Here is a 12,974-nt window from a genome sequence, read left to right as displayed (position 1 = left end):
AATTACAGTTCTCTCTAAGTACGTTAAAGTGAGACTACTAAAATTAAGATAATGCTGCTTAGAATTATTTGTTGTTCTACATAATGGCTGCTTTCTGATATCAAACAGTAGGGATGAGCTTAGTTTGTAGTATTTGCTTGGAATTGTAAGTCTTATAATTTAAGTTGATCCCAATAATTACTTGACTTTTCAATAGTGGTAATATATTAATATTAAACCGTTAACTTTGGAGCTGTAAAGGCATTATAAAAAATCTGCTTTTACTGATTTGTCTCCTGAATAAATCCTATGTATTTTTATTTTCTAAAGTTAAATTACACCAAAGGCAAAGGGACTAGCTCTTGCTCTATGGGAAAGACGTTTTCAGTGAACAGTAGTGTGTGTCTTTCTATCTGTTCATATAGGTCAGAGAGTGCCAGTGATCAAACTCAGGACATTGTGCTTGCCCTCCGCCCTGTGTGTGTGTTTGTGTTTCCATGTCTTTGTGTGTCTTAAATATGTTCTTTGACATTTAGCTTCTATCATCCCATGAGGCTTTTTTTTCCCTCTTCACAAACCACTTCCTTCCACCTCCTATCTTCATGTTGTTTTGTAAAGTTAGCTGTATAACAGTTATGTAGTTCTCTGTCTCATATTGGTTCCTATGGTTTTGCATTCTGTGAAGATACTGCATTATAAACAGTATAAACAGTTGTGGGAGGAATATTATGACTATTGTCCATGTTGGCCTGCAACTCCTTCTATTCCAACTCTAGCCTCAAGACTGATGGGATTACAGATGTGAATCTCCAACATTATGTAATGGCTCCACCCTAGGCTAACTGAAACAGCCTCTGAGGCTCAAGTTTGACCTTAACCTTGGAAGTGGAGTCCTGAGTTAGAGATGGAGGCTTTGCTTTTTTTCCTCTGCTTTGTTTGTTAGTTTTGTAATGTGCTGAACAGAATACTCTGGGAAAAGCTTTTTAGGAAGTTGTGGGAAGTAGGATGGAAAGATTTTAATTGCTCAAATCCCTTGCCTTGTTTACCTTTCAGCCTGTTTCATTTTTCATATTCCACAGTCCTTTGCTTGGTTTTTTAAATTGCTTCTTGATTCAGGATCTTTCTGTATAGCCAGAGCTGCCCTTGAGCTTAAGGTTATCATCCTGCCCTGCTTCTGCTTCCTGAGTGTTGGGAGTATAGGCATGTACTTGTCTGCTTTAGTTTATAAATTCTGAAATAACCGTAATCTTAAATCATCTTTTCAAAAGTGTATGTGTTGCATGTATATACAATGCCGAGCTGAAGGCACATGCAAACTAGAAACACCAATCTTTTTGTTTCCTTGTGCTGGTTCTAAAGCTATTCCCTCAATCTTGGCTAAAGGAGCCATAATTGTATTCAGAAACTATTGAATACTAAAGTGGGTGACTTAGTCTAACACTGCCTTATCAATCACAATCATGTCTACTTTCTTAATCTGATTAGAATTGGGCTTTAATGTTCTTTCTTTGAAATAGGATCTCACTATATAGCCCTTCCTGGTCTGGAGTGTACTATGTAGACCAGGCTGGCATCCAACTCATAGAGAGATTCTTCTCCATCTTCCTTCCCAGTGCAGAATTAAAGGCTGTGCAACACTTGAGGCTGACCTTGGGTTTTTAGAGAGAGAACAGGTGTTTTATGTAAAAAGACTGCTATAAGTCATAAGGACAAGGTGTTGTTATAATATCATCTGCATAATTGAGCAAGTATGTTTACCAAAGACATCTGGCAACTTTTATTACTTAGAAGTGTGAACTTGCCTGTGAAGTACCACGCCCTCTCTGGTTGTTCATCCCTTGAGTCACATGACAATAGTGTTGATTTACTGTGTTTTTCTCTTTTCTTTGCTTTCTTCTCTTCCCTTTTTGAGGTAAGTAGGTGGTAAGGTATTCTAGAGCCTAGGCTGTCCTCAAACTTGGAGTATTCTTGTCTTACTTTTACAGCCTCCTAAAGCTGAGATTAGATTTGACTTTAAATAGAAAGCTGGACATAATACTATTTCCACTTATCATTGTCCCCCTTTTCTATCATACAGCCCTGTAAATACCTACATTATATATTTATAATTTTTTGTATTCTTTGTAGCCAGTTCAATCTTTGTTGCATATTATCCATAATCACTATTGGATTTCAAAGCAGCTGGGTTCTATGTAGTTCTTCTCAATTTTCAGTTCCTTAATGTTTTATATTTGGACTGTTGTTACTTATTCTAGTTGTAGATAGCTTAATAGTAGCATTGTATTGTGGATTAGTTTTGGTTTTTTTTGTTTTTTGGTTTTTTTTGGAGGTAAGGAAATCCAAGATTTGGGACAATTAGATGAGCTTAGTGTGTTTGATAGTACAGTGCAATACATGCATGCAAAAATATAATGGAAGAGAAAAATAGTGCTTAGTAGTTGTTGAACAGAACACTTGACACAATAAAGAACAAAAATAGAGGAAAAAACCCCATAACTTGTTGTTGTGCTTATAGTCCAATCCAGGTAGTTGCAGTGATGATACTTGTAGGCAGAACATAATGCAGAAGGCAAGCGCATAGCCATCAGTGGCAACTCACCTCTTCTCGGTGCTTTAAGTTCTTATTCTTCAAAGATGGGGTCTAAAGGATGATGTATAACTGAATTTTGACAATTAGAACAGTATTTTCAGTTTTAAGGTCTAAAGATATATTAGGTAATTTTTTCTTTGTCAAAATACATACATGATTTTTCATTAGTTCCTTTTAAAATTGAATATAATCTATCTTCTTGTGCCCTATGATAATACACTTATTAAAATTCATTAGGCAACTATCAAGCTTTTATTATATAAAAATTCTTCATATCCGCCAAGTAGTTTCCTAATTATTCCTGTGTTGACACCCAGATTTTCTTGGTCTTGTAAGCTCTTTAATTTGTTCATCCATGTTATATGAAATGTAAATACTATTTGAAATGGGATACAATTTTGGCATCAAAACTAACGTAAATTATGATGAATAAAACATAATCACCAGAAAATTCTTATTTATGAAAAAACTTAACACTATTTTTATCTTGAAGTTTTACTTTTTATGATAATTTGTAGTAGGCATGCAATGTGTGCATTAAGGAATTATCCTTAGTGAAAGGGAGTGGAAGTAGTGACGACTAGGCTGAGCTAGAGCTTGCCTGTACCGCTGAATAGAATGATAGGGTGCAGAGGATCTCAGTGCTAAAACCAGAGAAGCCTACTAATCCAGTAAGGAAGACAGGCTCACTTATGGTGCTAGGCAAGGAGGAGTCTGATGAGGAGGTACCCACGGCCTTACCTGAAGGGTTAGAAGCAGCCATCCAGTTTTTGGGATTGGAAGGGGGAAATAGCTATGTCAGTTGGGCTCTGATTGTCGATAGTACAGTATTTTGAAGGGCAGGAAGAATGCACAGACAAGGAGAAAATATATATGGTGTGTGGGGGTTGGGGAGCAGCTGGAAAGGTTTGCCTTTTAAGTGAATTGAGGCACAATCAGAGGGTTCAAAATTGGTTAGTTTCTTGTTAGGTGAGATTTATATTTCTTAGAATTAATCTAGCTGCTGGGCAGAGAAAAGTCTTGAGGAGACTCTCACGGGGTGGAAGGAAGCAGAAATACCTGACTGTTAGAGCAGATGGTGTACAAGACAGTGGCAGGCAGGACTTGGATGCTGACAGTGGAAGTGCTGAGGGGAGTGTAATGGCCAGAGACAAATGTGATCAATTCTTCTAAGTTTGCTAATGCTTTGAGTGGAAGGGTCCATAGAAAACAGATCAGAAGGGCAGAGAACATGTTTTTGACCAGAAGACTATATGCCATTATAAAACTGAGAAAGACTAGCAAACAAACCAACTATAGGAGAGATTTGAGATGTGACACCTGTTAGAGGTTGTCTAGGTACTTTCCTGCTGTTTTGAGAAAGCACCATGACCAAGGCAATTTATACAAGAAAGGGTTTATTTGAGGTTTATAGTTTCAGTGGGTTAGATTCCATGAGCCAGATGGTTGAGAACATGAGAGCAGTCAGGCAGACATGGCACTGGGGCAGTAGCTGAGTGCTTGCATCTTAATCCACAAGCTGAGTCAGAGCAACTGGGAATGGTGCAAATCTTTTGAAAACCTCATCCCCCAGTGACACACCTCATCTCCTCCTTCTCGGTCATATTTCTTAGTCCTTCCCAAGCACTTTAACCAACTAGATACCAAATGCTCAGACATACGTTTCTGGGCCTACAGGAGCCATTCTCATTCAAACCTCTATAGAAGTTTATTTTTCTTAAAAAGATGGATGTATTAAGGAAATAGAAAAAAATTAAATACTTCCTTGAAGATGTTAGAAAAAGCTAGAACTAGAAAATGAATGTAGAACTGTTTCCAATATGATATTTCAAACGTTCTCTGTAAATAGTGTTTAGGATTTAGGCTTCAGCTCCTAGGAAATATGAGGGCTTTAGGAGTGAATGAGGAAGAACTTGCATAGGAAATGGAGGGAACTAATCATGGAGGGAGGTGTACTACTACCAGATTAATACAACTGTCTTGAGGAAAATGAGAACAGAGAATGGACTTTGGGCAACATGGACCTCCTATGGCCCCTTGACTAATGCAGGGATGTTGGCGCAGACCCAGATGCCATGAGAAGTGCTGCAGTGAGCAGGAGTGACTGGGCGTGCTATGCTGAGAGGTTCTGTCCTTGTTAACAGCACTTGGGTAAAGTGTGGTTAGGGAAGTGACTCACAGTAAGACACAGATAAAGACGCTGGTGATGGTGCTGGCCTCAAGACGTGTGGCTGCTTAGTTTGAGTTAGAAGTACAATTAGTTTTTCCTTTCCGTTTCTTAATTTTTTCCCTCTAAACATCATTAACTGTTAACTGTCTCTTCATTGTGAGTTGATGGCCCTGCTCTTATTTTTGGTTGTTTAAATTGCTGATTTCATTTTTGTTATTACTGGTATTCTTACTAGTTTGATAATGTTCTAGACACATGGTAAGTATAATATATCTTGTTTTAAGATTTTGTCATTTAACTGGTAAAATAATCATACAGATTCTTAAATTGCTTTACTCAAAATAAGGTCTTCTTCTGTTTTTCTTTAAACTGTTACGTTGGTGGAATAAACATTGTTCTTGCTCTTCGGTTAGCTTCATCAGATTAGTTGAGATTGCTCAGTGTGGTTACTTGGAAGTAAAATGCCTTCATTTTATTTTAACTATGAGACATTGGTTCTTGTATATTAGGTGTCTTAGTCTTTTAATTTGCAAATTAGGACAGTTTGCTTTAATAATCTCTTAACTATTCAAATTAATTCCTTGGGTATACTTACTCTTAAGATATCATTCCCATCAATAAAAATCATCCAACATCCATGCCCTCCTCTGAGCGCATCCTTTAGCCTGCTGGTTTGAGTGTTTATACTAATGAATACAACACTCTCTAAGGTTGTCTCTTCCCCTGTTTTGGTTCAGACATACTTGTTAGATGAGTATAATCCCTGAGTGTTTTCTTCTAGTATTAATTCTTAGACCATGACTGACTTTTACATTTATTTTTCTACTGTAGTTATAGCTCATGAGTCATGCTATATAAATCTTGATTTTTATTTCACTTTATTGTATGATTTTTCTACTTAAATATTTAATGTAAGTTATGCTTGCAAACATTTGAGTTAAAGTCACTTTAGTTGATGTTTATTTTCCCAAACTTAAAGCAATTTGTCCTAATTTTCCATACGTTTGCATTTACTTTTGCCGTCCTAAAATGTTTTAGTTGCTGGCTTTGATCTTTTATGTTGCTGAGTTTTATACATCTATTTTCTCACCTGCCATACCCTAGGGGGCTTGGAGTAACCATAACACAGTGAGCCCGCCTTCCTGGGCCCCAGACACTTCAGAAGGCCGGGAAATTTTTAAACCCAGGCAGCTTTCTGGCAGTGCCATTTGGAGCATCAAAGTGGTAAATAAAACTGCATTTACACTCATGTATCATTTCTTTCTGGTTTGTTTTCTTCTATTGGATGTTAAAAAGTAAACCTTTTCTAGATTCAGCTTTCAGAGCCACTTTTAAACATTTTTCTCTTAAAGATTTTAATGAGGAGGAAGTTAAATTGTAGCATTTAAAGATATATTTTTAATGCATCTTTGTCTGAATGATTTTCGTTTGTTGTTGTTATAAGTATTTCTTTGAAGAGAAAATTCTTGTCACATAGAATAAGGTGTAATTTTGGACTTGCTCGTTTATTGTATCATAAATTGAATCGATTACATACAGACAGAGGAAATGTACTACAGTGTCAGGAAGCTCCATTGTGCACGTTCACCTCATAGACACAGAGTGTCCCCATGTTATGAGCTAATGATGCTCTCTTAGTTCTTAATGCTAAGTAGTGTGAAATGGTTGAAATAATCATTTCAAAAGTCAGAATACTTTCTTGACGGAAGGAGGTAGTTTTCCCTATCCTCTCTATGGAGTTGTTTCTGGAATAGAGCTACTTAAGTTAGACTAGTGAAAGGCTTCAGAAAACTTTCACAGTATGTTCTCTTCATTTCTATTAAAATTGGAAGGGCACATTTATTCTTACCCAGATAACTGTAGTCATCTAAGGTAATGCGGCATAACTTTAGTTAATTCATTTTAATTAGATGATTGATTAGAGATTGGTTTCATTATGTAGCCCAACCTGGCCTTGAATTCTATTCAAATCCTTCTGCCCCAGACTCCCAAGTGCTGGAATTACAGCCACGTGCCACTATACCAAATTTAAGAGAATAAACCATGATTTTAAAAAATGATTTTGTAGCAAATGCTGCCAATTTTCACTTACTATCAGTCTATACCTATGGATGTTAGGGGAAATGAACTAAGAGATTATTGTAATCCTAATTTTTTTTTTTAAGATTTATTTATTCATTATATGTGTGTACACTGTAGCTGTCTTCAGACACTCCAGAAGAGGGCATCAGATTTTTGTTACAGATGGTTGTGAGCCACCATGTGGTTGCTAGGATTTGAACTCAGGACCTTTGGAAGAACAGTCGGTGCTCTTAACCGCTGAGCCATCTCACCAGCCCTAATTTTTAATTATAGCTTTAACTCTTCCCCATACTCCTCCTTACCACAAGCCACCCTTGTATTCCTATTGAAAGTAACTTGTCCAGTGCAGTCCTACCCTGTTTATCCTTTGTTCAGAGCTAAGGACTCTAAGGGACCCAAAGAACACGGTGAGAATACAAGGAGAGGCAGCTTGGAGCTGGAAGGTGTTTGCACTTAATTAAACTGAAGGGGAAAACCCAAGTGCCTTCCCTTTATTCATGTGATGTCTTTAGTCTCCCGACATAAGCATAGTGTTTTGACCCTGAGCCTGTTCCACTCAGTAGGAAGTGGGCTCAGTTTATGAAATGGATGAAGGCCATCAGGTGAAAAGGTGGCATACTTTTTCATCTGTTATAAGGAAGGAAAATTTTTTTTTTCCTGACTGCTTCTGAGTCAGTTTTTAAGATGCTTCTAAGATGCAAGCTTTTTTCCAGTCAGCAATAAATCTGAATATGACCAGTATTGGTTGGTGCCTACAGCTTAAGATCTCAGGAATTTTAGCTGATTTTCCTGAATGACTTTTTCTTATGTTAGTGAAGATATAGATAAGTTATTCCCATTTCAAACATTATTTTTAAGGTTTATTATTTTGTCATTATGCCAATTTTATTAAAATCTTCAAGTACTTTTAAATACTACGTTAAAATGAATTAGATATGTTCAATTCATGTGAGAGCTATTGAATAATAAAGGGTATTGATCACATTTTCATGATATGAAGAATACCACTTTACAGAAGTAAAAATAAACTTTGCTACCTTATAATATTTCAGAATAAAGAATAAACAACCAAGGGTGGTGGGCCACATGCTAACTGAGGACCTTAAGAAGTCACTTACACTTTTTTACCCGCAGAACAATTATCCTTAAAGTGGACATACCCTGAGGGTTTGTTGAGAAGAAATATTGCTCAAATCAATGCATACTAAGTGCTCAGTAAATGTTCCTGTTACTCTCCTCTCCAAGAATATAGTTTTTCTTGATAACCACTTTGTACTGAAGAGAGTCTGTACATGTAGAGATGTCTGTGTAAGGATAGCTACTCTAAACGCCTAGAATAAAGTTGTAAGGGAGTCAAAAATAGTGGAAAGGCCTGCTGATAGGAAGCACTCAGGGTGATAGAGGCAACACTGATTCTAAAGCTTTAAGTAGTTTTATTTCTAAATTATGGATACATATATAATATAGAAATAGTAAGTCTTCTCTATTAGTATGTATCATCTAATTATATAAGAAGGTAAATATTTGTGTAATACTTAATAAAATGTTTTATTTCACTGATATATCTGGATTTAAAAGTTCTTTTGGGCTTTTATGAAATGTTAACTTCTGTATCTGTTATGCAGGGCCGAGGGTCTGGATTTCCGGGAAAGCGGAGGCCTCGTGGTGCTGGGCTGTCAGGACGAGGTGGCAGAGGCAGGTCTAAACTAAAGAGTGGAATTGGAGCTGTTGTATTACCTGGGGTGAGACTTTTGCTCTTATTATTCCAGTAGCAATTAATGGTGATACTCTCGTTTGTAACAAGTTGTTTCCATCCCAAGAGTCCCAGGAGTAGTCGCGCCCTTTACATCTTACTGCGTCTCTACTTGATAAAGTGTGTTTTATTTTGGAAGTCTGCTTAGGTCCTTTCTTTTTCTGATTTACCTTCCTACTCTTTCTTTCTTCTTTGATATCTTTTTATATGCTAACCCTCTACATGAGTGAATTTTTAGTGTATTTTCTTTTTTTAATTAAAAATAAACTATTATTGGATTCCTTCTTAAATGTCATTTATTTCATTTCATGTATATGAATATTTTTCTTTTTTTTAAATTTATTTCATTTTTAATTTATTTTTTACACTCCATATTCCATTCCCCACCCCGCACCTCCACCCACCCTCCGTCTGCTCACCTCCCACACTTCTTCCCCACGTGGATGCTCCCACCCCACCCCATCCCACCCCACCTGACCTCTAAACTCCCTGGGGCCTCCAGTCTCTTGAGGGTTAGGTGCATCATCTCTGAATGAACACACACCCAGCAGTCCTCTATTGTATGTGTGTTGGGGGCCTCATGACAGCTGGTATATGCTGTCTGTTTGGTTATCCAGTATTTGAGAGATATTGGGGGTCCAGATTAATTAAGACGGCTGATCCTCCTGCAGGATCGCCCTTCTCAGCTTCTTTCAGCCTTCCCTAATTCAACAACAGGGGTCAGCTGTTTCTGTCCATAGGTTGGGTGCAAATATCTGCCCCTGACTCTTTTAGCCGCTTGCAGGGTCTTTTGGAGGGCAGACACAATAGATCCTTTTTTGTGAGCTCTCCATAACCTCAGTAATAGTGTCAGGCCTTGGGACATCCCCTTGAGCTGGATCCCATTTTGGGCCTGTCGCTAGACTTTCTTTTCCTCAGCTTCCTCTCTATTTCCATCCCTGTAGTTGTTTCAGACAGGAACATTTATGGGTCAGAGATGTGACTGTGGGATGGCAACCCCATCCCTCACTTGATATCTTGTCTTCCTGCTGGAGGTAGGCTCTATGTTTCATCTAAGGTCCCTTTCTTTGATCCTGGGAATCTCTTACCTCCCAGGTCTGTGGTGCATTCTGGGGGACGCTCCCAACCTCCTATTTCCTGAAGTTGCCTGTTTCCATTCTTTCTGCTGGCCCTCAGGGCTTCAGTCCTTTCCCTCACCCAATACCAGATCAGGGTTTCCCTCTCCCTCCCACTACTTCCCTCCCAGGTCTTTCCCTCCCTCCCAACTTGTGATTGCTTTCTTTACTCTCCTAAGTGGGACTGAGGTGTCCTTACTTGGGCACTTCAGCTTGTTGAGCCTTTTGAGTTCTGAGAGCTGTATCTTGGTTATTCTATCCATATTTTTCTTTTTGTATGTGTGTGCCTGGTGCACTGGGAATTCAGAATGTGACATCATAATTCTGGAACTGGAGTTACAAGTGGTTGTGAGCCATTTTACATGGCTGCTGAGAATTAAATTCATGTCCTCTACAAGAATAGTATGTACTCTTATGTACTGAGCCATCATTTCTTCAACCCTCATTTTTTTTTATTACAATTGCTATATTAAGAGACCTATAAGGAAAAAAAAAAAGCCTGAGAAAGGCTGTAGATGAATACAGATTCCAGCGATGTCCAAGATTTTATGACTATTTTGGATTGAGAAATACTGATTGACACGTTTTGAGGTTTCTCTTAATTGTGCATTGAAAAATATATGTGATTTGGCTGTGCGTTTGCAGTCTAATCTCTACGTTCAGTAGGCAGAGGCTGACAGGTCTCTGAGTTGAAAGCTGGCCTCATCTACATAGAGAGTTCCAGGTTCCAGGATGCCAAAAACTAAGAAACAGACAGACAGCAACAGAATACACACACACACATACACATATATAGACATATCTATATGTGTGTACATATATGTATATATGTGTGTGTATATAATACTGGCAAATACTTTATTAGAACCTTTATTATTTAACTGAAATACTGTTTTTCACTTTCTAAAATGCCATTTTAAGTTCAAAAAGCATGAAATCACTCAGTTTTACTACTAACCAGAACCAAGAAAACTGGGATTCTGGTCCTTTGTGTTTTATATGAAGTAAATTGAAAACTGATTTATTTCTGGGCATGGTGGTTCACATCCTTTATCCTAGCACCTGAGAGGCCTCAAGCATTGAATTTGTGGTCTACTCTATTTACAAGTGAGTTCCAGGCTAGCAGGGACTACATAGTGGGACCCTGTCTCAAAACAGTCAAACTCAAAATAGACTTTTGAGACATAATTGATATAGGGTACACATATTTGACACATGCATGCATACTTTAATTAGCCCTTGAAAACCACATCAAGTTACAATCAAGGTATTGAAGACTTCGAGCTCTTCTAGTCGCCCAGAAATTGCTGAAGTCCTCTGGTTCCCTCCCAGCTTCTCTTTTAGCCCTTTTCTTCATTGCATGACTGCTCTGAATTTCTTGTGGCTCATGTCTATGGTCCTAGCACTTGGGACTGATGCAGGTTGATGCCATTTCACATGTTTAAATGTTTCAAAAGTTTTCGTCATGACTCAGGGTTAAATATTAGGTTGCTTAATGGTTTCCCCTGTAGCTGTAGTCATCAGCAGTTGTTAAGACTTTAAATTGCTGTTAATTATGCCATGACCATAACATCGCTTTAGTACTATTGAATAAATCTCATTTAAATTGAAAATGTTACAGTAATATATTTTTAGTTAAAATTTTAGCCATTCCCCAATAAAAGTATTTTAGAATATATGTTTTGACCTTGACTATAGCATGTTCAGTGTAGGTTCTAGTTTTTTAAGGGCAGAGGATCATATTTTAGTATTTTAGTATTGGCCTCCTGGTTCCCTGTTACTCTGTCTAAATCAGAACTTTTGTGTGGGCATGGTGCCTGCCTAGTTGATTTGGTGAAATATAATTAAATTCAGAAATGAGTACCCCTGGTTGGTAATTGTTCTACTAATACTGACATTTTGATAAACCAATGATAATAATATTCTAAAGTAGTGGCATTTAGTAGCAATGAGTAGGAACCACATATGCAATTTAAAACTCCCTGGGAGCTACATTTAAAAACTTGTAGTGAACTAAGAAAGTTAATTTTAATGTGCCTTATGACTCCTATATTTGAATCATTACCATATCCTCATGTAATGTATATAAGGTTGATAACTAACTATTTTTATATTCTTCTGAGTCTGGTACTGAGTCTTTGATGACTCCTATGTGTATTATAGTATATTCTAGTTTCAACTAATCACATTGCTGTTCTCAAGTGGCACTAAAAGTAATATGCATATATTTACATATGCTATAAATTTATAGTTTCATGATTAGAATTTCTGTGTAATAATTACTGAAGACAGACTTTAAGGTTCTCATTTGACCTTATCTTTGGCACTTGTACATCTAATCACTATGTGAACTAAAAAAAAATGATCATGATGTAATTTTTAGAAACAGGGACTTGCTGTGTAATCAGGCTAGTTTCAAGGTAATCCTCCTGCCTCAGGATTCTTAGTGCAATAATTATTGATGTACACCACCATGTCTGACTATTGAGTCAAAGTATTTCTCAATTAATGCTATGAAGAATTGTTAGTTTAGACATGGACAAAATCTTTATTTGGATAAGAATTTTCAGTTAAGTTAGTATTTAAAAGTAAGTACTACAAGTAAGTAACATAGCTTGTTCGGTGTTTTTGCTTTTTGTAGGTGTCTGCTGCAGATATTTCATCAAATAAAGATGAAGAAGAAAACTCTATGCACAATACAGTTGTTTTGTTTTCTAGTAGTGACAAGTTCACTTTGCAGCAGGTTTGAACTTAAATTTTCTGTTTTTCAATTCTTCTCCATTTTAATCTATACCATCTGCCTAGATATCATCCAGTTAGACTATAATACTATGTTAATTAAGAATATATTTTAAAAATCTGTGTAATCTTAGCATTATCTGCAATTTAAAATAGCTTTACATGTTATTAATTTTCAGGATATGTGTGTAGTTTGTGGCAGTTTCGGCCAAGGAGCAGAAGGAAGATTACTTGCCTGTTCACAGTGTGGTCAATGTTACCATCCATACTGTGTCAGTATTAAGGTAAATGTGCTTAGATTAAATGAGTTAAAGTATTTTTAATAAAGAATTTATTTACTTATGTGCATGTGTGCCTTTGTATATGCATGTATATGTATGTGTGCGTGTGCATGCATGTTTGTGTGTCTCTGAACATGTGCGTGTGGATATTTGGAAGTCAAACAATAACTTGTAGGAGTTTTTCTTTTTCTCTTTTCCTTTGCCTTTTTTCTCCTCTCCTCTCCTCTCCTCTCCTCTCCTCTCCTCTCCTCTCCCTCTCCCTCTC

At 37.1% G+C, this 12,974-nt stretch overlaps 1 protein-coding gene across 16 annotated transcripts in view; it reads left to right on the top strand.

The window, feature by feature from the left end:
• Positions 1 to 12,974, top strand: part of Kmt2c (lysine methyltransferase 2C) — a 234,437-nt gene that overhangs the window by 132,794 nt on the left and 88,669 nt on the right. For 13 of the 16 annotated variants that reach the window (XM_029477435.1, XM_029477434.1, XM_029477427.1 and 10 more), the window contains exons 15-18: positions 5,844 to 5,963; positions 8,447 to 8,563; positions 12,331 to 12,432; positions 12,608 to 12,712. In XM_029477435.1, coding sequence (XP_029333295.1) covers positions 5,844 to 5,963; positions 8,447 to 8,563; positions 12,331 to 12,432; positions 12,608 to 12,712 — 444 coding nt within the window. The remainder of the gene's footprint in view (positions 1 to 5,843; positions 5,964 to 8,446; positions 8,564 to 12,330; positions 12,433 to 12,607; positions 12,713 to 12,974) is intronic. The other 3 variants (XM_029477441.1, XM_029477438.1, XM_029477436.1) reach the window with 1 other exon arrangement.

Source organism: Mus caroli, chromosome 5 (genome assembly GCF_900094665.2).
Source record: "Mus caroli chromosome 5, CAROLI_EIJ_v1.1, whole genome shotgun sequence".
NCBI classification, from domain to species: Eukaryota; Metazoa; Chordata; class Mammalia; order Rodentia; family Muridae; genus Mus; species Mus caroli.
This window is presented reverse-complemented; position numbering and strand designations above follow the sequence as displayed.